The sequence below is a fragment of the Beta vulgaris genome, chromosome 1 (assembly GCF_026745355.1).
Source record: "Beta vulgaris subsp. vulgaris cultivar EL10 chromosome 1, EL10.2, whole genome shotgun sequence".
NCBI lineage: Eukaryota > Viridiplantae > Streptophyta > Magnoliopsida > Caryophyllales > Amaranthaceae > Beta > Beta vulgaris.
This window is the reverse complement of record NC_079202.1, coordinates 44,121,984-44,147,392: the sequence shown is the minus strand read 5'-3', so window position 1 is coordinate 44,147,392 and position 25,409 is coordinate 44,121,984. Positions and strand designations below refer to the sequence as shown.

The window sequence follows — 25,409 nt, the reverse complement described above, 5'->3', positions numbered from 1 at the left end:
GGGACTTGGAAAAAAAAAGCCCTTTAAAAACCTAACACAACAGAGTAAATAAGGCAGCCTCAAAATTGCTTTGTTTAATTTAATAGGGCGGTTTTTGAACCAAAGACGACGAACTAATTCACCCTAACTCATACTCACCCTAGGATGGATTTAATTAGACACACAAATTATTTTGTTAGTGTTTACGTAAAAGCCAATATTTCTAGGAACTCCCGTTTCATTTTAATTGTTACACTTTGATATTTTACATTATTCACAAATTTCACTTTGACCAACATTTGTGATTTATACGCGGAAAAAAATATAGTCATGAAAAATCTTGTTAGATTCATCATAATATGTATTTTATTAATATATACTTTTTTTAATTTTTACAAATACAAAACTAAAGATATATATCCTCAAAGTTTCACATTGACTGTAAATGTGTAGGATATATATCCTCAAAGTTTTACATTGACGGTAAATGTGTAAATTAAAACAAAACGGAAAGAGTATAAAACAGCACCGGAATACCTAGATCTGAAAAAAAAAATGATTAAAACTGCCTCAACAAATTGAAAGTCTTGAATATTATTGTACTGAAGCTGGATTCATAGTCCATCAGCATGCATGGATCCATATTTCTCCTTACCTGTGTAAACAAACGAATAAAAAGATGACGTGACGAAGAAGAAACGAAATAAATCAATTGAAAAACATTACACAAAAGGATAAACCATCAAATAGTGCACGCCTGTCGCATGCAAATTCACCATATAATTAATTAAATTCATGCAAAATTTTGAGGGATGGAGAGATAAAGAAATTTAAGACGCACACAGCTTGGCACGATCTTTAATATTCTCACGATTATAACGAGTATATATGTAGACTACAAAAGATCATACCAAACTAAGTGCGTCTTAAACCTTTTCTCTAACTTGAAGCATTTTTTAGTTCTCTCTAATAAAAATGAGACTGCAAAAAAGGAAGATGTGAGGAGATTTAAGGGGCTTTGTTTTGCAATTATTCAACCGCTAGATATAAATATGGGTGATCATGAGAAGTTACGTAAGGCTTAGCGATAGGTACCTAGCAATGGGGGCTGTATGTGACAGAAGGGATAATAATAGGTGTCAATCTATGTAACAAGCTGCGTGTCACTCTAAGAAATTATCCAAACAAGCTCTTCCTGCACACTTGCCCCAACTTTGTCCTATTTTAAAGATCACAAATTTTTTTATAAGGTAGGCTACACTTTGAACAAATGATATGATCGGCTAATAAAAAGCTCAAGCTAGGCTTTACAATGAAACCCGTGTCCTGTAAAAATAGCCCAAGCGTAAAATTCGTTTTTGGATGGGTTATTTTTCGTAACAGGAGTTACTTGTGAATCCGTTTTCAGATGAGTTATTTTTCATAACAGGGGTTACTTTTGTTGAATCTATGTGTTTTTTCTTTTAATTTTTAGGTGTTACTTTTAGTGAAACTAAGGATTACTTTTTCGAATGCTAAGCGGTTACTTTTGCGAATGCTAAGCGGTTACTTTACTGAAATCGGGATTACTTTTTGTAATGATAAGGGGTTACTTTTACGGAAGTATGAGTTACATTTTGTAATTATAAGAGGTTACTTCTACCGTAAATAGGGGTTACTTTTACTGAAACTATGGGTTACTACTTTTTCAAATGCTAAGGGTGTTTTTTTGTAATGTTGAAGGGTTACTTTTTAATGAAAGTATGGGTTACTTTTTGCATTATAAGGGTTACTTTATACAAACACCAAACCATTTCTCAATCTCCCTCCCCTCTCTTTGATCGAACCATGGAACCACCACGTCCTCCTCCTCATCATCACCACCACAGCACCACCGCAACCACCGACTCAAATAACCAACCACCATCACTGGCCTCTCAACTCCTCATCAAACTATTTCAAATACAGGCCTCCACTTCCATAACCCCACCACCATCATTAGATCGCGAACGAGGTTCATATGGCCTCATCAACTAGCAAAAATGCGGCACTAAAATCGTCGAATACCTCTCTTCAATCGCCGCCGAAGTTTTCCATTGCCTGCAATCTTCAGTCTTCGGGGAAATCACCGTTCGCGAACTCAAAGAACTTCGTGAATCTTGTCGAAGATCTTCTCCATCAACGATGATTTACTCGTGGTGCTCCTCTTCGTGGTCCGCCATTGCAGCTTTAATGGCAGAAGAAACTGAGGAGAGAGAGAGAGAAGGGAGTAGGATTTTTGTTGGGAGGAGGAGAGAGAAAATGACAAATGTGAGGAGAAGATGAATTGGGGTGGGGAATGAGGAAGAGGTACAGTAAAACAGTTGGAGATTTGAGGAAGGAAGGAGGATGAGAATTGTTTGGCCGCACGGTTTGTTTGTGTGTGGCCTGCTTTACCAAAAACGGACTGTTTAAAGATAAGTCGGGGAAGTATAATAATGAATGGATCCGACAACTGATTTATAAAATAGAGGTAATTAACATGGGTCAAGTTTGCTTTTTTTTGGTAAAATATCGAGTTACGAGCAGTGGTGTCAAAACAGGTTCTGGATATACCCGCGGCGAACCAGGTCAAACCCGGACATGTCAGGATTCTGACAGTCAGTGTCCCAGGTTGTGATTGGTCAGCTTTTGTTTAACTGATGGGTCGATCAGATTTGAATCATTAGAGTGTTGGATGCCGAACAGGTCTGAACGTTTCATTTACAAGTCGATCCGTTCCCGGATATGATTGCCCGTGGACATTTTTTAGTCGGGTTTGCGCAGATCGTATTTGGGTTTCATGTACACTTGGGTGGAGTCAAGTGTACTCGGGTTGAATCACTAATGACCTTATTTCGATCATTGTGAAGCATCGGTCCATTCGTTATTGAACGTCAATTCAAATTCGGTTAACTCCTAATTGGGTCATTTTAATTTTGTTATTGATTTTGTAAACGAATCATATTATTAAAAGTATTAAGATCAACATACATATACATATGTGTGTGTGTGATAGATATATGGATGATAACGAATTGAAAACTAATAAAAATACTTTATTTGTTTACCGTGATGTTTTATTTAGTGTATTCTCTTAGTCAATTATCATTTCAACTAATCAAATGCGTAAAACCACTCTAAAGAGTAAAGAAGTCGAACGACTTTTCATATGTTCTAATATTATATAATATTACCAACGACAATAATAACGAGTAAACGATGATTTTCGAGGTTTATATAAATGATTTATTATTGTAAGCATTATGATTGATATATAAGTTTGTAAATAGCTATGATGATAATGAGAATAGTAATAATAATAAACATAGAGCGATAATAGTAATAATAATAATAATAATAATAATAATAATAATAATAATAATAATAATAATAATAATAATAATAATAATAATAATAATAATAATAATAATACAAATAACAACAGTAATAGTAATAATGCTAACAATAGCAATAGTAATACGAATAAAAACAAGAATACTAATACTAACAATAACAATAACAGCAAAAATACAAATACTAACAGTAATAGTAGCAACAATGCTAATAATAGCGATAACAATAAAAATATGACGTGGTATATGTGTATTATGTTTTGACTATATGTGATGAAGTATAAACAAACTATTTGATCAGCATGTTTAATTAGTTTAGTAGTACATTGGGAATAAAATTATTATAAACCATTCTAGTACTATATTGATTATAAATTAGTAGAACGACTCTTGATATGTTATAAATTAGTAGAACCATTCTAGTACTATATTGATTATAAATTAGTAGAACGACTCTTGATATGTTATAATAATATAACAAATGACAATCATATGCTTACAACAACAGTTTGTATGAGGCCAAAGTTAATATAACGAGAGTTCATATGCTATACAATAATATAATAATAATAATAATAATAATAATAATAATAATAATAATAATAATAATAATAATAATAATAATAATAATAATAATAATAATAATAATAATAATAATAAACATATAACAACAATTTATATAAATGATAGTAAACATAACAACCATAAGTCAATAAGTTACTAGATGGTAACTTATTAACAACTATATGTTAATTTAGTATTTAGTTAGTTACTCACTTAAACTTATAACAACTCAATAACTCACTATTTTGTTCCTAGATAGTTGAAAGAAGTTGTTACTAGATAAGATTAATGAATGTATCAATATATATTATAAGCTAATTCAAGTATAATACTCTATTTTAGCTAATAGTCTTCATGTGAAATGTATTTCAAAACTAAAAACATGTATTTGGATTGAAACAAGTTGTTATCGGACGAGATCAATAAATACATCACTTAACTAGAATATAGATATACTATTACTTAATTGAGTAATAGTGTGATAATTGTATAAGTAACGCTATACGGAGACTAATAAAATCTAGAAATTCACAATTATAATCTAATAATAATAATAACAACAGTAATAATAATAATAATAATCTAATAATAATAGTTATACAATGCTAATAAATGATAGCTATACTTAAATAATACTAATAATAACTTCAATAAAGATAATTAAAATTTAAAATTATAATGAAATAATAATAATTAACTAATTATTAAATATTGTAAGTTACTAAACCAAGACGACAACAATCAAGATTATAAGAATATAAGATTATCAATCCATGCGCTAGGTCATCAATCCATGTGCTAGGTTATTCTATTTTTCTATTGGCTAAAGAATAATATCATGGATTATGAATTAGAACCATTGATATGAGAATAATTAAAATCTAACCATTAATTGTGTATTGAAACATAAAAGAGGATAAAAAATATGGGATCTAATCTCACCCGTTGATGATTTCGATCCAACGGATGAGGTTAAATTTAGAAACCCTAATGTTATTAGGTATAAAAGAAGTGTGTTCCCCCCCATATTTCATCTACCTCCATCAACCTTTGACCCTCCTCTACTCCCTCTATCTCTCTTCTCTCACGACTCTCACCCTCTCTCCTCACCACCACCACCATCGTTCTTCCTCGTCCGTCTACTTTATTGTGTCTGTCTTTTGCTGGGGCTTTCTTCACCGTTAACGCTGTTGATGTTGGTGCTATGTTGCTGCTACTGTTGTTGTTGTTGTTGTTGAGAGAGTGAGTGAGTGTGGTCAATGATTACGCCGCCACCGCCGCCGTTGGTTGCACCATCTGTCGTCGACACGGGAGAAGGATTGATTTCAAAGTGATGAATATTGGATTTTTTTTAAAAAAAATAGAGAATAATGATAATTTTGATTTTTAATGTATCATAGAAACATTGTAGAAATCTTCAACAAGTCTGAATTTTTTTCAGTTTTTTGATTTAGGCTGTCAATGTATATTATTTTCCTAATTCGTTTACCAATTTAGTTTGTTTAGATATTATTTTTTCGATTTTTAATTCGTATATTATTATTTTTTGCGTACATTTTGCTGAATAATTTGGAATTTTGTAATTCATTTTTCTTGTTTTTATTAATTTATTTGTTCGTTTACTATCTTTTTCTTTTCTATTTTTATTAATTTAATTGTACTATGATATGGTATGTAGAATATCTCTTGCTTTTTCAGAAATGATAAATATTGTTGGTGGTGCTTGCTAATGGAACAAGATTTGCAGAAAACCAAATTTAGCAAGTTCTTGATTAAGCGTTATTGACATAATTATCTGGTCAAGCTCATTTATTATTGAGGAGTGAAGGCTGCAATCTATTATAGCTACTAATATGATCAAAATCCTTGGCAAGCGTTATTGACATAATTAATCGGTCCTCAATGCAGTTTGTATGTTGTGAAGAAGATGAAGGTTAAGTTTAAGGTAGCTTACTATGGTTTTATTCTTTCCATAAGATGAAGGTTATTGACATAAGATGAAGGTTGAGTTTAAGGTAACAATCCATTATAGCCACTAATATGGTTTTATCAAAGTCCTTGGTAATTAACTTGTCAATGTTAGATTGCATACAAACTACATTGCCTTAATAGAACAAAATCATAGCAAGCTACCTTAAATAAACTTAACCTTCATTTTATATCGATTTACCATGTTAAGTTTGGGAAATGTGATTACCAAGGATTTTGATTTTAGATCTACCCATGTTCAACTGAAAATTTTGAATATTAGATTTATGTTTGCATATATGTTGATTTATGCTTGGTTTGTGTATATCTCTTCCTTAAAATTGCTTCACATTTTAAGTAAAATTTTAAATCATTTGCATCTCTTAGATTAAAGGGACGTAGCTAATTTTTTAAAAAAATTATGACTTCCATCATTAATAATAACTGGCTAGCCCATGGTATTGTGAGAATATGGGAAATTTTGGTAGAATATTAAAATGGGATAATGAATTTGGATTATAGGGTTTAATCAGATATTTTTTAATATTATTTGAAAATGGGGAGATTGGGTAATTAAATGATAATATAAACAAGTACATGTTATTCAAAATTTAACCCTTAAATTAAATTAAATGTAATGTAATTTAATTTTTTATTTAGTTAATTATTAAATGTAAGAAATTTTATAAAATAATATATTAAAATGATTTTGTAAATATAAAAAAATAATTGAATTTAGTAATATATGGTTGAGTACGGTCGGGTTCGAGTTTGAATGCAGGTCTGTCTGATCAGGTCGACATATAATCTTGCCAGGTGTCAGTTAGGTCTGGGTAATCCTAGGTCAGGTTTCGATCAGGTCTAGGGACTGACCCTCACAGGTCGAACCAGGTTCAAGTTAGGTCAGAATTAGGTTGACCCAGCGAAGAGATCTGTTTCTGACACCACTAGACTCACGAGTGACTTAAATATAAAAAACTCACCTGATCTAAATAACCTAACTTGAATTCTATGTAGGTTTGAAATTTAGCTGATCTGGAATCAAAGCGAACATTAATGGCACGCACTTAAAGCGTGTGCAATATAAATGTTTAACTAGTTATTAGGCCCGAGCTATGCCCCGGGCAAGAAAAAATTTATGATAATAACACTAAATACAACCTAGCCTAGTGGTAAAAACTTTAGTATATGTACTTGAGGTCTTGGGATCAAATTCTATACTATGCAATTTCTTAATTTTTTTATTGTACATGAATTACATGAACTAAAACTCCCTAGGGAAAGCGCCACGTGGCACAGTTTCTTGTTTTTGCACGCCTTTTAATATATTTGTATAGATTACTATTGATATAATAATATTATTTTACTTTATCTTTCATTTATAATTCCTTTTTTTTTTGGTAAGTAAGTAAGATTATATTCACCAAAATCACCAAAATACACCCTACATCCTCAAGGGACAGTAACACTCACTAGGCCAATCTGGCCCATATAACCCCATCTAGTTACAATGTTTCACTCCATTCTATATCTCTTCTACTCCACTTTACAGATTTACACAATAGTATACGTTGCTTTACAGTATATTGAATGAGTTTAACTATACAATCTGTTCTAGGGACTTTATCTAACCAGTAGGACTCATTCCTTGCCTTCCATATCTGGTACACAGCAGCAGCAATTGTAGCATGGAGGATCTGCTTCCTCATTTTGGATCCAGAGTAGCCACTTCTAATCCATCTTATCCACTGACTTAAATTCCTTCTTCTGTCAGTTAGTCCAATCCACTGAAGCAACCCAGCCATCAATCTCTTACTAAACACACAGTCAAAGAAGAGATGGTCATGTGATTCCACTGCATCCCCACAAATACAGCATTTATTATCAAGACTCACATGATATTGAAATAGCCTTTCCTTTGTTCTTAATCTGGCCATAATGCCTAGCCAAGCAATGAATCTATGCTTGGGAAGAGACATTCTATTCCATATCCCCTGTGCCCAAGGCACCTGTTGATCATCATCAGTTATCTGTTTGTATGATGTGTTTATTGAGTAAGATCTATCCATACTCCACTGATGCATTCCTAAAGAGTGCAACTCATCCTTTGTTTTACACAAACTCTTCATTATCCAACTGGCACCTGCTGGTGGTTGATAGGTACACCAGTTAGCATCCTTAATATATACTGAATGCACCCACCTAACCCATAACTCATCCTTCTCAGCTCCAATGTGCCAGACTAGCTTACCAACTGCAGCTATATTCCACATTTTGATGTTTCTCATTCCCAAACCTCCATTCTTTTTGGGAGTACAGACCTTGTCCCATCTGACATGCACACTTTTCTCACTCAAAGCTCTTCCACTCCACAAGAAGTGTCTACAGCATTCATTAATTTTGTTTAAAACAATCCCAGGTAATACGAAAATTTGAGCCCAATAACTATGAATGCTCATGAGAACTGAATTGACCAATTGAGCTCTCCCAGCAAAAGACAAATTCCTAGAGCTCCACACTCTAATTCTTTGTGTCATTTTTTCAATCAAAGCTTCACAATCTGCTGCTTTGATTTTCTTAGAGCTTATGGGAACCCCTAAGTATCTGAAAGGCAACCTTTCCTTCACAAATCCAGAAAATTGTGAGATTCTCAGCATCTCATCTTCTGCTATGGCTGTGCTGTACAAAGCTGATTTGCTTTTATTTGCTTGCAATCCTGAAGATTCAGTAAACAACTTAATGCCTTGGAGGAGCAAGTAAGCTGATTTGGCTTCACCCTTACAAAAAAGAAGCAAATCATCTGCAAAGCATAGATGATTCAACTTCATTGCTGTGCACCCAGTAAAAAACTTAAACTCCTGCATCTCTCCAATATATGTCAGAATTCTTGTCAAATAGTCCATACATAGGACAAAGAGTAGAGGGGACATAGGATCCCCTTGCCTTAGTCCTCTCTTAGCTTCAAAATACCCTTCAGTACTCCCATTGATTAAGAGAGTAAATTTGGGAGTAGAAATACACTCCATAATGCACTTTATGAAGTGAGTAGGAAACTTCATAGCTTCTAAAAGCTCTTTTACAAACTCCCACTCAATGGAGTCATAGGCTTTCTTCAGATCAACCTTCATCATGAGCCCTTTAGCTTGATTCCTTCTATTACCAAACCTCTTAACCAAATCTTGACAAAGAAGAATGTTACTAATTATACTTCTACCATTAATAAAAGCCCCTTGGTTAGGTGATATTACCTGAGGGAGGATTCTGCTGAGCTTTGTGCAAATAAGTTTGGTAATTGTTTTATACAGCACTGAACAACAAGCAATGGGTCTAAAGTCCCCCACTGCAACTGGACTTTTGATTTTAGGAATTAAAGTGATAGCAGTCACATTAATCTCTTTCAACATTTTGCCAGTTCTGAAAAAGTCCTTCACTGCTTCTATTATGTCATGACCTATGTACTCCCAACTTTTCTTGAAGAAACAGCTAGAATAACCATCCAATCCAGGAGCCTTATCATCAGGTATTGAAAAGAGAGCATTTTTAATTTCTTCACTTGTAAAATTCAAAGTGAGCTCCAGTTGCTGCTGAGTAGATAGCACACTATCTCTTGCTATAATAACTGGTTCTATCTTCTTCACTTCATTACTACTACCCAACAAGGATTGATAGTAATCCACAAAAGCTGCTACAACTTCATCAGAAGTGTTAGCCCAAGAACCATCTTCTCTTCTTATTGTGTTAATTCTATTATGTACACGTCTGAGTTTGATACTCTGATGGAAATGTTTTGTGCTGTCATCACCTTCTGTAAGCCATCTCACCTTGGCTTTTTTACTTAAGAAACTTGTAAAGTTTCTATGAGCCACATGATAAGCTTTCCTGGCCTCCTTTTCTTGTCTTCTCAACCTCATATCTTCCGGATGATTATGCAATTCTTTCTGTGCCTCAATCATAGTGCTGTAAGTCAGAGCATCTTGAACTGAAACATCACCATATTGAGATTTGTTCAGATTCTTTAGCTCTTTCTTCAATAACTTCAGTTTGCTAGCCACTTGGAACATTTTAGTCCCTTGAATTTGTTGTTGCCATACTCCACTCACAATAGTAGTAAAATCCTCAGCCAAGCACCACATATTAAAAAACCTAAAAGGTTTTTTCTTACCCTTATCCAGAAAAGTTCTAATGATCAATGGACAGTGGTCATATTCCCCTTCTGGATAGATTGTGACTTCTGAAAGAGGCCAATCTGTGATCCATGCTTCATTTCCCATTACCCTATCCAATTTACAAAAGACTCTACTCATATCCTCTTGTTTATTATTCCAAGTAAAAAACTGTCCACAAGTCTTTACTTCCATCATGCTACATCTGTCCATACATTCCTTCATATCTACAATTTCCCTTTCTCTGACAGGAAGCCCTATTCTATCTTTCAGTACTCATAAGTGCATTGAAATCACCCATGATTATCCAAGGCTCATCCCTTATATCTAGAGACACTAAATCCTTCCATAGGATTTCTCTACCCTTCCTTTCATTCAAGCCATATACAAATGAGCAAAAAAACTTCTTACCACCATTAATGATCTGAATTTCAGCATGAATCATCTGGCTTGAACTAAACAGTACATTAACATGAACTGCAGTGGGATGCCACCCTAGGATAATTCTCCCATTTCCATGCCACATATTATTTGTGGTGATACACCACCCAGGACACACTTTAAGATAAAAGTCCCCCAGTGCTGGGGCTTTTATCTTTGTTTCTAGGAGGCTAAATAATCTGATGTTGTGAGTCCCAATAAAGTTCCTCACTTCTAATTGCTTTTTGTGACTATTTAGCCCCCTCACATTCCACACAAGGATGTTATCCATCCATGGTAGGGGGATCTCCCTCCCCCTCACCATGTACTGCCCCTATTAAATCACCCTCCTGAACCTCCAATAGTTCTCCTTCCTCATCATTCCTCAATACAGCAAAAGTATTGGTTGTGTTAATTGGCTCAACTACATGTGGCTCCTTTGGAATCTGCCCCATCACCTTCTGGAACCCCTTTGCATCCTTCTTTCCATCATTTCCTTTCTGCACCCAGACTTTCTCTCCTACTTTCTTCTGCTTCTTCTGTACACACTCCTTATTAGAGTGTCCAATGCCAGCACATGTATCACATCTAATAGGCCTCCACTCATAGTGCACCTTTTGTGTCATCATCACCCCTTTCTCATTTTCAAACACTATTTCTTCTGGAAGATCTTGATTCATCCTTGTTTCAATCATAATTCTAGCAAATTGCAATCTATCCTTGTTAATAGTGGATTGGTCCAGTTTGAGAGGTTTTCCAATACCAGCCACTAATTTGAACAAACATCTTTCACCCCAATATTTCAAATCTAGTGCTGGTAATTGAATCCAAATCGGAACAGTTTTGAGATCCTCCTTTTGGAAATCCATCTCAGCGTGCCATTGTTTAACAATAAGAGGTTTCTTGTCAAAAAATTGGAATCCAGAATTCAATACCACATCTCTTTGATCAACATTATGAAATCGCACAAGAAAAACCCCCTTATTTACAGCTACAATTTTCTCTATCCCTTTCTTTGCCCAAATTCTACGCAGAAAACCTTCCATAACAGGGTAAGGAGGATTTGCACCCACAACATAACAAACTACAGCACTCTCCCAATATTCAATTTCCTCCTTAACATCTTCAAATTCAATTTTGATTGCCGGAGAGTCTTTAACACTACTATGATCATCATTTTGCACCTTTTCAAAATCATTCAATAAAGTTCGAGCTTGAGTTTTACCTCCATTAATGGCCTCCAATCGACCTTGAGTCTTCTTCATGATCGTAAGCCATTCAGAAAGAGTAGCCTTCTCTCTTGATTGATTCTGCAACTCCTTCAAAGAACTGACAGGGGATAACGGTTTTTCAAATTCGGGGGTTTGAATTACCAAATCTTCAATTCCGTGCAATTCCGCCATCGATTTGTGCTTTTGTCCTGTAATTGGACTTACCGAACCTTTCTTCTTCTCTTTATTGCTGTTCTTTCCTCCTGATTTCTTCGCTTTTGCCTTTGATCGTCCTGCCATGGCTGACGGTATAGGATAAGAAAGGGTGTTCTTATCGTGCACCGCGAGAGAATCTTTGGCGCGAAGATTTTTTTTCATTTATAATTCCTATTAACCAAGAATTATGTTTCTTTCATGTTATCCTAATTTTTTAATCTAACATAATTTTATTGTAATTCAATTTTATTTAACAACATTAAACAGATTGAAGATTGACTATACCCGACTCGAAAATACAAATCCAAACATCACCCAAATCTAAGAAACTATTTTATTCATACTCCCTCTGTTTCATATTAATCTACACACCTTGACATTTTACACTATTCACAAATTGCACTTTGACCTTCTTTTGTGATTTATACGTGAATAAAAACATAGTCATGTGGGATCTTGTTAGATTCATCTTAGTATGTATTTTATTAATATATACTTTTTATAATTTTTACAAATACAAAACTAAAGATATATGTCCTCAAAGTTTTACATTGACATGCGTGAAAAGTGTAAGTGTGTAGATTAAAATGAAACAGAGGGAGTATATGTTAATGATTTTTCGTCATCAGATATCTGTTTTACTTTATAAAATTTCATTACCATTCTCCATCATAGAAGGAGAAAGTATTTGCCCATATCCGATATGGGACAACTTTTTCCATATCGGATACTTGATATGATTAGATGTAATCCAGATATGATTTAATAGCTAATTGATATGATATAAGATTTCAACTAACAAGCTCCAAAAAAAAAATGAAAAACTAAAAAATTATAATTTTTTAACATTATTTTTGTCATAAAAATTACATAAATGCCATGATATTGACCCATATCGGATATGGGCATATCATTACTCATTATAGAAGCGCGTCATAAGTCGTTTTGTGAATAACGGATACATTTTGGGGTTGAAATTTCATTGCCTTGACATTGACACAAGACTTTCTTCATTAAATGTACATATTTCCAATCAATACTATAATACTCCGTATATGTTTCTTTTTATTTTTTTTTAAAAGAGAAATTTCATTAATGGAAGGTTAAACTGTATCTACAATAGATATTAAAGAAACATAAGATACAATTAAACAAGGTTAAATCAAATTTATCTTTGAAAAAACTACAATGAACCAGATCGAGTAATACAGCGCATCCCCCTTGTATTTGCTGAATCAAACCGCTATTGATGAGGAAGTCTATCATTCTAACATAGTTTGGGAAGTACATTTGTGATCGAGCCATGTTTACCGCATCCGAGATTCCAATACCATCACGTTGAGTCTCGAACTTCAACTAATGAGAACAGTTTCTTAACATTAATGTGAATGGTTCTTGAGAATAGTGATTTGTAAGTATTGACGTTCTAGGTTATTAGTTTTAGTTTGTATGCTAATTTTAAGTTTTAATAAAGTTTCCGGATTATTTGAGTGATTTGCGTGATTTTTATAATGTGATTTTCTCAATTGTATGAGTGATTTGTAAAGTTTCTTCTTTTAAGTGATTTGTGAGTGAGTACTGTAAATTAATTTTCGGTAGTTTTTTTTTAGTGCTGATTATGATTTTGACATTCCTTTTATAATTTAGAAAGAGAAGGCGGGCAAAATAGGCATTTCAAAAAAGGATACCGTTGCTCCCCCCTTCCCTTATATAATAGAGATCATTTCTAATTTTTCCCATCTGGGTACTTACATCATTCAATAACTACATTAAGATGTACACAAATTAAAAATCATTGTATCATTGATTATAACATTAAGATTATATTATTCAAATGGGCCTTATAGTACACAAATTAGAAAATGATGTAGTTACTGAATGATATAAGTAGATTGTTTAGATATAGTTTATATATGATATAGTATGTTTCTTAATTTTATAATGACTTTCATGATATAGTGGAATATAATGGTTTTTTAAATGATTATGTATTGTTAAAAAATGATACGTGCTTTTGGCCTTATGTTCGCTAATATACACGTATATCCAATAATCAATAGAGTAGCAGGTAATAGCCTAGTGGTATTGACACAACCTTCAATCCCAGAGGTCAAGGGATCGAGTCTCACCCCTTACAAGGAGGGATCCCCAATTTCCCTCTTCCTTGCAAGTAGGGATGGGCATGGGTCCAGGACCCTATCCGGACCCTGTTGGACCCGACCCGAATTTAAGGGTCTGGGTCCAAGTGAATTTTTTAGGGTCCGGGTCTTAAATTTCTGGACTCAGACCCGACCATTAGACCCTAAACTTATTTAATATATACATTTTAACTTTTTTTTTAAAAAATACAAACTGATTTTTTAAAAGACTGAAACCTAAACTAAAATACAAAAACGGACCCTGTTGGACCCGACCTGAATTTAAGGGTCTGGGTCCAAGTGAATTTTTTAGGGTTCGGGTCTTAAATTTTTGGACTCAGACCCGACCATTAGACCCTAAACTTATTTAATATATACATTTTAACTTTAAAAAAAAAAAATACAAACTGATTTTCTAAAAGACTGAAACCTAAACTAAAATACAAAAACACCCATTCCGAACTCTTATGTAAGTTGTGTTTGTTTCGTTTTTTTTTCAGTTTGTATGTTTGTGTTTTTGTTTCGTTTTTTTTTCAGTTTATATGTTTGTGAATTGTGTTTGTTTCGTTTTTTTTTTTTTAAGTTAATAAGTTTTTGTTTGTTTCATGCGAATTCTTATGTTTGTTTCATGCGTTTTTTTGTATTTGTTTCATGCGAATTTCAGATGATTATTGATATTAGTAATGCTGAAAATTTGGCAAAATAAAGAATTTGGCCTGGACCCTCCAGACCCTAAGGGTCTGGGTTAGGGTCCAATTTTTTCAAACCCTTAGGGTCCGGGTTTGCAAAAAAATTTAGGATCCAGGTCTAGAGTCCAACTGGACCCGACCCAAACCCGACGCTTGCCCATCCCTACTTATAAGGAACTTCATCATACCTTTTTTTTTTTTTTAAAATCCAATATCCAATCAACTCTTCGGACAGGAAACTAAGGACGTGTGTGGCTGCTGATCTACCTGAGATTACTGCCAAATCACATCACCTTCAACCCTCGACTTCAACGAAACTCTGTGACAAGTACAACACTAAAAATCTTCACCAGAAAAATTTTAGGATTCTGGATAAAAGAACAGCAGAGAAGATGATAAAGATGAGGATGAAAATGACACCCATTTCACAATACCCACCATGTCTTCGTCCTAAACCTCACCCACATCCACACTGTCTTTTTCTTTCTTCTTACTCCCACCATAATCTAACCAAATTCTCACCAATTTCAATCCAAAGAATATGAATGAATTTACCCACGAAAAATAAAATCAAAGAATCCCACAAAAGTTTCATTCTTTAATGTTATTTTGTATGTGTAGAAATCTAACACATGTTGGCTTAAGAAGTATAAATTAGATGCTGGTTTGTGGGTCTTTTACAGTAGATGGTTATAGAGATGAACCACTATCCAACCGCAACAAATACGGCGTCGTATTTCCAATTTTGCCCATCTGGGTACTTCAAATTTGCCGATTTTAGACGTGGGCAGAAGTTATTTGGTGGTGTATATGGGTTAGTAGTGTTGCAGAAAAAGGAGTTACGCCGCCTTAAATTTGTGGTTTCTGCAGAGTTTCAAAAGCCTTTTACGCTGAACTTTGGTTTGGATTTTCAGGTTTTAATTTAATTGGTTTAAGGAATAGTTTGATGATTAAATTTTTCTCTTGTGTTTTTGCTTTTGAAGGTGTTGTGAATTTGGTTGATGTAGGGTCAATTGTGATTTTTTACGAGTTTGTGTGCATATTGGGTTATTCAAAGATGTGAATTTGGTTGAATTTTATTTGGTTTGTTGTCTATTTTGTATGGTTAATTTTGACGGGAACTTAAGATAGTGGTTTAGTGCTAATGTGTTATTCTATATGGGTAATGTCCTGTTGGAGTGCTTTTGTTCACAGTTACTCCTATAGAGTTCAGAAAAACTCGGTCCATTCTACGCCACAATCCACCACTAGTACTCAATGCTGCAATTTCATGTATGGGAGTAGACTTCTATATCCTCCCGCGGAGGTTTTAGCTCTACCTTGAGAAGGGGATTGCACCATTCCGAGTTCGTGTGTTGCCGTTTGTCTTCCTTATAGTTCTAATATCTGTGGTTTGAACTTTGCAACTCACTTAAGTCTACATGTGATAACTGAAATGCGGATTTCCCACATTCAACAATTTTTATTCAATAATGGGAGGATTTGTTTGAAGTTATATTGATGATAATACTTAATGTAGTCATACTCTAAGTTTCGTTCTCTCAGATAGTAAGTTATAGTTATATATCTCATCACTGAATAACTTTTCCTCTTTTCTAATATGTTAGACTAAAGGTTGTTTTGTGTTTCCTGTCATTATGTTTGTTAAGGTGTTCGATCATTTGTTGAAACCTGATTTTTTTTTGAACATTGGAAACCCTTTGGTAGCTTAGTTGCTGGAGTTTTCTAAGGTTCACGTTATTTATCAGATCTTTTTATCCATCAGAAAATAGTAAATTTTTTCATGTTTCACAGACTTTTCAACCTCATGATGTGTCCCAACTGCGTTGGATTGGCCCTGTTCCTGGAGACATTGCAGAGGTGGAGGCTTACTGCAGGATATTTAGGGCTGCAGAAGTTCTACATTCTACATTGATGAACGTTTTATGTGATCCTGTAACTGGTGTCTGTACAGTTTCATACGATTTCTCCTCAGAGGTGTTGGAAGATAAGATAGTTACAGTACTCGGATGGATGATCTCTCTCTTAAATAAAGGAAGGCAAGACGTTCTTTCTGGCAGGTCATCACTTATGACATCCTTTCGTGTTGAAGAGATAAACACTATGGAGGACAAGCTGCCACCGCTTGCAAACTTCAGAGGTGAGATCAAGAGATGTTGTGAAAGTCTGCATGTTGCGCTGGAGAATTACTTAGCACCTGGTGATGATAAAAACCTTGATGTATGGAGGAAACTTCAACGCCTGAAAAACCTGTGCTATGATTTGGGCTTCCGGCGGGGGGAAGAGTGTCCCAGTCATATGTTGTTTGCCAATTGGGTACCAGTATCTATGTCCACTATCAAAGAAGACATAATGCCTACAGATTCTGATGTGGCTTTCTGGAGAGGTGGTCAGGTGACGGAAGAAGGTTTGAAGTGGTTAATTGACAAAGGTTTCCGCACCATTGTTGATCTTAGAGCTGAGTCTGTGAAAGACAATTTCTATCAAGCTGCGATAGATGATGCTGTTGGCTCTGGGAAGGTTGAGTTGATTAAGTTGCCAGTTGAGATTGGAACAGCACCTTCAATGGAGCAGGTTGAGAAATTTGCGTCTTTGGTATCTGATCCCTCCAGGAGACCCCTCTATCTGCATAGTAAAGAAGGCGTATGGAGAACTTCAGCTGTGGTTTCAAGATGGAGGCAGTATGTGGCCCGCTGTGAGAAGCAGCTTGTTTCCAATGGTTCCATTTCTGCTGACGGAACTTTAGCGCAAGGAACAGATGGAATGTCTTCGATTGATACATCTTTAACTGCAAATGCGGAGAAATTTCTGGAGGATGGAAAATCCTTGCTGGATATAAGAGATTCCACAAGCACCCTTAATGGGGTATTGTCTAGTCAAGATTCAGTAATTATTGAAAAACGTGTTCAGCTAACCAAGGGGGGAAGCAATGATCACCTTAATAACAGTGAATGTGTGCCATTAACTGAACATAATTCTAGTTTGTTAGAGTCTGGTGCAACTGCAAATATTGACCCTTTCATGTCACAACGTCCTCCCAGTAATATCTTGTCTAGAAAAGAAATGTCCAAATTTTTTGGTAGCAAAAAAGTTTCTCCTTCTGCTTTTGTAGACTTCCGACGGAAACGGTCAGAGTTGGTTCCTTCTCCAAAAAAAGCATATGCTAGTAGCAGTAAGAAAATTGAGCAAGTCGGAATGGATTCTGTGGGAACTCTGATGGAGATTGAGAGTACAAATGGTTCATCTGGTAGCAAGGATCTTTTTAAGCGTGGCCCACAAGAAGCTACAGGGAATGGTACAACTCTAGCTTGCAGTGATCGCAACTCTAGTGGTTCAATTACTAATAGGGATAGGCCTCCCATTACGACAAATGAGCCTTTAACTAGTGTTACGAAAAAAAATTTGGGCAAGGACATGTCGGAAGCTACTGGGTCTAATCAGAAGAATAATGGTCATGTCTCTGTAGTTCCAGGAGATAAGGGTGTGGAGGTAATTGACGGAAACATGTGTGCTTCAGCAACTGGTGTTGTTAGAATACAGTCAAGAAAAAAAGCGGAGATGTTCCTCGTTCGCACTGATGGGTTCTCTTGTACAAGAGAAAAGGTGACAGAATCATCACTTGCATTTACGCACCCGAGTACACAGCAACAGATGCTTATGTGGAAATCTACACCAAAGACTGTCCTTTTATTGAAGAAGCTTGGGCCAGAACTTATGGAGGAAGCTAAAGAGGTGAAATCCGACCTCGTTGTCCCTATATCTTCAATTTTAGCCTCCTATTTTAAACAAGTTGTGTGAGACACCTTAGATTCCCCATATTTCTGCATCTTCCCTTTTATCAAAAATAAAAATAATTAATAGACAGTCTCCGTTACTAGTCTCAACTGGCCAGGGGTAATGCTGTCTACATTTTAAACCCTATAGAGTCTAAACCCTGTCAATGGTCGATACATGCTGGGTTTTTCATTCCTGTTGTATTATCTGTTTCAGTATTAGTTTTTTTACAGCCTTTTGGTGCACAATGCAATACTTTGTGTGTCATGACTCACGAGATATAGGGTGTTCAGATTGAAAACAAATACCTTTCGGCCTTAGTACAGTAAGTCTACCACATTAGCCAGCTAACTTACGAATACACCAGTATACTTTTATACTATCTACCCAAAGATTGACGAGATGATGGAAGACTTGTAGAAGGCAAAACATGCGCATATATATTAAAAAATATCTTATACAACAGTTACACCTCATCATTGGTGCAACCCCTCCCACAACTTCTTAGATAGGGGGAATTCGGTGTCATATGTGAGTGACACGTAAATTAAGGAGCCCGTGATGAGGAGAGACATAGATAGAGATAAAAAGAGGGACCATGCAATAGGAGAGAGATAGAGAGAACCCATTACTCAATAAGGTAATTATGCAATTAGTATGGAGCTTCCCAAGATGGGAGATGATGCAATTATAAAGGAACGAAGGAAGTATTATTAACAATTATTAGGGGACGATTGGGATTTCCGAATTCCAATTTGTATTGACATTTATTTGAACTTATTCTGATACAATGCTTTCATATGAAATTGATTTTAGCTTTGTGATATTTTGGGGAGTTCAGTTTAACGAGGTTCTAGGTTGTAAAGGCTGATTAATTGGCTGCATTAGATGCTTAATTGTTTACCAGGGCGGTGCATTAGGAGAGTAGTTAGTGTAGGGCTGCTAATGGTGTGTGGGTTGGCTTGCTTCGGTGCCAAGGCCATTTGAGTTGATTGGCGTGCTTTAGTCTTTTGATTATTTCCCTAACTTGCGCCAAACACTTAAACTTTGTGCTTGCTTTTTTGCAGAGTTCCTTCAAGAGAAAATCCAACCTTATCCTTGATTGCTTGCACATGATCAAACCAATCTATCCTTGAATTACGGAAACTAAACCCCGAAATACCCAATACAAGCTCTTCATATTTTGTTTTCCACAAACCCTAAAAACACACGAAGTCAGTTTACTTTAGCACTTAAATCCTGAGGAAACAGTTCAAGACCCTATCTTTCTTTCTGAATTCTGTGATTTCTTAGGAAACTTCACTAAAGGGGTGTCGTTTTGCGTCAATACGACAGAAAACCGAACTGTCTTCTATTCTGGCCATGTCTACTAATTAACATGTAATAATACATGGTAAGAGGTCAATAATTGATACTGTTAGCGTTTGCTTGACTATCTGTTAGTGTTAGTCTAATATTGGTGTTAGAGAGCGACTAAGCGCATTGATGTAGATGGGATTCGATCCCAGGTTTTGGGTACGACCCCCAAAAAACTTTACCAACTAAGCTAGATGGCATCCCCAGGGCATATTAGTCTATGCAAGCACATGCAGTTGGCTGTCTCTTATGATGAACAGGTTAATCTTTATTGTGTTGTTACAGTTCTGAATTATGAGAAAATGTGTAACGTGTTCTGTTATGTGGCTTTTTTTTTTTGATTTTTGAAGCAATTATGTGTCATGAAAATCTCTCAAAATATCTCATCATCTTGCTGTGTAGGTTGCATCTTTCTTATATCACCAAGAAAGGATGAATGTTCTTGTTGAGCCAGATGTGCATGATATATTTGCAAGAATACCGGGGTTTGGTTTTGTTCAAACATTTTATGGTCAAGATAGCAGGTAAACTTTGCTGCATGATGGGTCCTCAGGTCGATCTAAATAACTCGTAATTTCAAGCACTGAGCTAGTTCATCGTTCTATTGCAGTGATCTTCATGAAAAGGTCGATTTTGTTGCATGTTTGGGAGGTGATGGGGTGATTCTCCATGCATCAAATTTATTTAGAGATGCGGTGCCTCCGGTGGTGTCATTCAACCTTGGATCTCTTGGTTTTCTCACATCCCATAATGTGCAGTTCTGAACTAGTGCTTCAATTAAAATTTGTTCTCCATTTCATCTTCTATAAACCATAAACTAAATTTTCAGTTTTATTTGTGCAGTTCGAAGGCTATAAACAAGACCTTAGACAAGTTATTCATGGAAATAATACCACAGATGGTGTTTATATAACACTGAGGATGCGGCTTCGATGTGAGGTTTTCAGAAATGGCAAAGCAATGCCTGGTAAAATATTTGATGTGTTAAATGAGGTGGTGGTTGATCGTGGTTCAAACCCATATTTGTCTAAAATTGAGTGTTATGAGCATGACAGACTTATAACCAAGGTATGAATAATAAACTTACTTGTTTTATGATGGCCTAGCATCTTCATTTGGGTGATTGCTCTGTGTAGAAATTTCCTTCTAATGTTAATTGCGTCTTTTATAACAAATATGTAAAAATTTTTTAGGGTAGATGATGAAAGTTCTTTCCTTTTTAGAACAAACTTGGACACAAGTCTTTTGACCAGCTTTTATTAGAGTTTGCAAGCCAAATCCTTGAGACTTTCTGAGTGTTTGATATGTTCAAGATACAGATATAATTTTTAGCTTTCTCCCCTTGCAAATTATATTTATACATACAAATTATGCGCTGCAGGTCCAAGGTGATGGGATTATAGTGGCAACACCTACTGGAAGTACAGCATATTCAACAGCTGCAGGAGGTTCCATGGTAAGATTTAAGAATACTTTCCTAATGGTTTAGTGAAATATAAAAACTAGTATCTGCCGTTTAACTAATTCTGCTTTATGAGTCAGCTTTTATATCTAAAAGAAATAAAACCATGACAATGATCTTACCTTAAACACAATATCAACATTATTCCAAGGCTTCTAGAAGCTCCCCATCTAGGGTGAGTAGGGGTCCGATGTACGGTTTACTTCTATGATAATAGAGTAGCTATATCCATTAGACCCTTAAGGAAAACCCAAATGTGAACTATATTCTTAAAACAATTGAGAATTGCAAATAATCTAACAAACAGTTTTGATTATGTTCAATCCATTGACAAATTATGATCGATCTTTTTGTATCCATTGGAAAGCCTTACAATGCCTAACATATGGGAACATATTCAAAGCGAGAATTCTCATGTCTTAGTCATTTACGGGCTTCATTAGCACAGAAATGGCTGGGGTTATAGGAACGGAAACGGGAAACCCCCAGGTCCCAAAAGTTTCTGTGCTTCATAGGATCTGATTTTATCGTGGTCTGTGTGGAAAATATTTCGTCTCTGCGTGGACAAGCTTGTACCTGTTTGATTATTTACGACCATAGAGGTTTTCTATTTCAGCAGTAGCAGCTATCATGTCAGCAAGTTGTCACCTTCCGCTGCTGGAATGTATGAAAACTTGCTTGATTATGTTAACTGCATATGCTTTAATATGTTGGACAATGCAACTTAGCATTACCTATGTTGAAATTTCCATGAGCAATTTAGTATTTGACTAACAAGTTCCATTATTCAGAAGCTAGGTAGGGCTATGCTTTTGTTTCTACTTACCGTTGACCTTTCAGCATTACCTATGTTACTACTACAAGAGCCAGGAAGTAACTTCTAGACATAACTTTTAGATGTGATAGTAGTGATTGCAAAAGATGACAATGGATTCTTCGACCTTTATATATCTATATTAAAGGCAGCTATTTATTTCATATTTCATCAATAAATGATTCCATTCCTTACCAGTTCTCAAGCAGAATGCACTTATCAAGTAAATGCATGTGTTTGGTTGCGGAACTTGCAGTGTCATTGTTTTTGAGTCTTTCCCTTCAAGATGTCCACACAAGCACCATAATCTTCTTCGATATGACAGGTAAAGAAGGCAAGAGATGAGATTTATTGCAAGTGCTTGTATTAGGAACTAGAATTAAGAAGACGAATTTGTTCCTCCTATGAAATTTCTAATTGGGAGAATCTCGAAATGAAGAAGCTTTTTAACACCTTCATCAAATTAGTGAGCTCATCCCGATCCCATTTAAAAACTGGAAGTTCAATGAAATGACACTAACTTTTCTGACCAAGAAGGCTAATATAGTAACTGTAATATATAGAGATAAAACCTTACATGAGACGTGACAAAGAAATTGAAAAAGATACTTCCGATCCTTCCCAAGAAATATTCCCGGAAATTGATCTTATTCCCAGCCACAATTAATACCCGGCGAGGAAAAACAATAGAGACGAAACATGTTAGATAAATCTCTAGACTAGAACATAAAGCATGCGTACTTCTAAGGGTATCCCTGTTGTTCCCTCTAAAGATCCTCAACGAAACAATAAAGTATCTGCTAGTTTTTATCTCTCTGCAACCGTTAGAGGGATACTAGACATTAGACAAACATGATTACCCAAAAGGAACTGTGGCTTCTTGCTCGTATGAGGCCCCTTAGCAAATCAGGTTATCTTGAGGGAAAACTGAGGTAAGTAAGCAACATGGTCAGCATCACGCATCTTCCAAGGGACACAAAGTCATGAATCCATGCAGGATCATATTAATCCAAGAAAACTCTGCATGACCTTTAATATCACCAAAATCTCAGAGAATTGGTTGCTTCAAATCTTACATATATCTCATTTTTCATCTAATCTTAAGGCAAGATTTCTTCACCGGTCTGATTATTGTTTATATGAATTCAGAATATTATAGAATGTTGTCTTTTAGATTGTTATCAATCTCTTCTAATGGATTTGAACTCTCTGGGTGATTGGTAATCTTTTCACAGACCCATGTCTGGTGATACAAATTAATAGGATTTCGAAAAAGTATGTTAGTGGGTGGCGCAGATGGAGCTACCTGGTGTTTTGTTCAAGATACCTTGTCCTTTCTAGCCTTGGGTACAGATGTTTGGTTGTTTCACAGTCCATGTTTTCATTCCTTTCCTACGTTATGCTTCACAGGTTTTCTCATAGTAGTGGTACTCTTCTTTTCCTTTCCATGATTACTACTAGCGTTATTTGCACTCACAACTAGTGCTTTATTTGTTTAAATTTAAGGCGTGTTCGCCGAGGGTTGTAATTTAGCTAACAACTTCTCCAGTTGCTTAGCTATGTTGGTGTTTGTCGTCTTAATATTTGGTGTGTTTGCCTATATATGACTTGCATGTACTTTTGATGGGACTTGAATGCAGGTTCATCCAAATGTTCCCTGTATGTTGTTTACCCCTATTTGTCCACATTCACTTTCATTCAGACCGGTGATACTTCCAGATTCCGCACGGCTGGAATTGAAGGTAAAGTGTTTCGTTCTTCATATGATTGTAAAAAATTGAAATTACGTATCATGCTACTACTAAAGTTTATTTCTTAAGTTTCTGACTTGAATGTTCGAATTGTTTGAGACATAAGGAACTCTTGTATTTTAAACGTAGGTCCCAGCGGATGCAAGGAGCAATGCTTGGGTATCCTTTGATGGCAAGAGAAGGCAACAACTTTCTCGAGGAGACTCAGTACGAATATCGATGAGCAAGCATCCACTCCCTACTGTCAACAAGTCAGATCAGACTGGCGATTGGTTTCATAGTCTGATTCGTTGCCTAAACTGGAATGAGAGGCAAGATCAAAAGGCCCTTTGAAGCATTCTCCAATCTTATCTGGTGACAGGTTCATGTAAATTGCTGTACATAACTTTTCATATAATCTGCAAATATCATAATTATAGGGATTAACAACACCATCAATTCCTCGGGTGGCCACGTCATTTTTGACATAAATATATTTTTTGGAAGTCATACTGTATATTGATCAGTTCATATACAATGCAATAAAAAACACTTTTTTCCTCTCTTGAGCATACTTGGAGGTTCTTCTGAAGCATAAGCGTTCTGTTACATTCACTGGAATTGGTGAAATAGTGAAATAATTAAGCAGAATGAACCGTATTCATATTCTTATAAGAGAAGTATTGCCTTCATGGCTCATATAAATCAAAAAAAAAAAAAATCTTGCAAGAGAATAATAATATTTATTTTAGCATTTTCTCACAAAAAAAAGCAAATATTAATAATAAAAGAACAGATTAATGATTCTTAAGTTGAATCCTGACAGCTGCAAAGTAAAATGTCTGACACTGCTGTTCCATTAAATTAAATGGTTATGCTTCCTAAGACCTAACCTGGAATCGAATCTTCATTATTCTAAAAACTTAGGACAAAATAAATAAGTGAATCCAGAACATACCACTTAGAAGTGGTTCCCTAATCAGATTGCTGAACATGCAACTATGAAACTTGCTATTCTTGCTCAAATAGTTTATTTTTCTCCACTGAGGTTTTCTGCTCTTGCTGTACAGTACAGTACAGTTCAGTACTGCTCATACGTTGTACTGACCTCATTAGACTCTTTGTAGTCAAAGTTCATTGATCTTGATTTACGTTATCAATGTCGATGTGAAAATAACATCTCTACGTATTTTAAATTATGTTTTATTTTGTGCTATATAAATTTACTAAGCATTATTGCAATAATGAACAAATAAGTGTTGAAATCGACAAAAGTTTGATTATGAATTTAAGGAGTACATATTGCTAATAGAGTTGAACCTTAAGTATACCGTGAGTATTAGGGGTGTTCATAAAAAACCGAAATCGAAATATTGTACCGAAATATCGAAATACTCGGTTAAAATGGGTGGAAACCGTACTGATAAAAAATTGTTTTAACGGTACGGTTACCGAACCGATAAAATTAACGGTTAAACAGTACGGTTACGATTATGATTTTTGAGTGAACAGTTAATCAAAATACCGAGATATATTTTTTCTATATATAATTATTGTGAAACATTTTCAAAC

At 35.2% G+C, this 25,409-nt stretch overlaps 1 protein-coding gene and 1 long non-coding RNA gene across 2 annotated transcripts; one reads left to right on the top strand and one right to left on the bottom strand.

Moving 5' to 3' along the window:
• Window positions 1-327: 327 nt before the first annotated feature.
• Window positions 328-1,097, bottom strand: LOC125496917 (uncharacterized). The gene is made up of 2 exons (XR_007273327.2): window positions 720-1,097; window positions 328-634 (listed from the first exon to the last, which is right to left on the bottom strand). It is a non-coding gene; the product is annotated as an uncharacterized LOC125496917 (long non-coding RNA).
• A 13,824-nt stretch (window positions 1,098-14,921) lies between these two features.
• LOC104893195 (NAD kinase 2, chloroplastic) lies at window positions 14,922-24,406 on the top strand. The gene is made up of 8 exons (XM_010679291.4): window positions 14,922-15,615; window positions 16,496-18,433; window positions 20,234-20,355; window positions 20,442-20,583; window positions 20,675-20,899; window positions 21,213-21,287; window positions 23,748-23,849; window positions 23,988-24,406. The coding sequence occupies exons 1-8, from the start codon at window positions 15,388-15,390 to the stop codon at window positions 24,189-24,191; spliced, it is 3,036 nt and encodes a 1,011-aa protein (XP_010677593.1). The 5' UTR covers window positions 14,922-15,387; the 3' UTR covers window positions 24,192-24,406.
• Window positions 24,407-25,409: the final 1,003 nt, after the last annotated feature.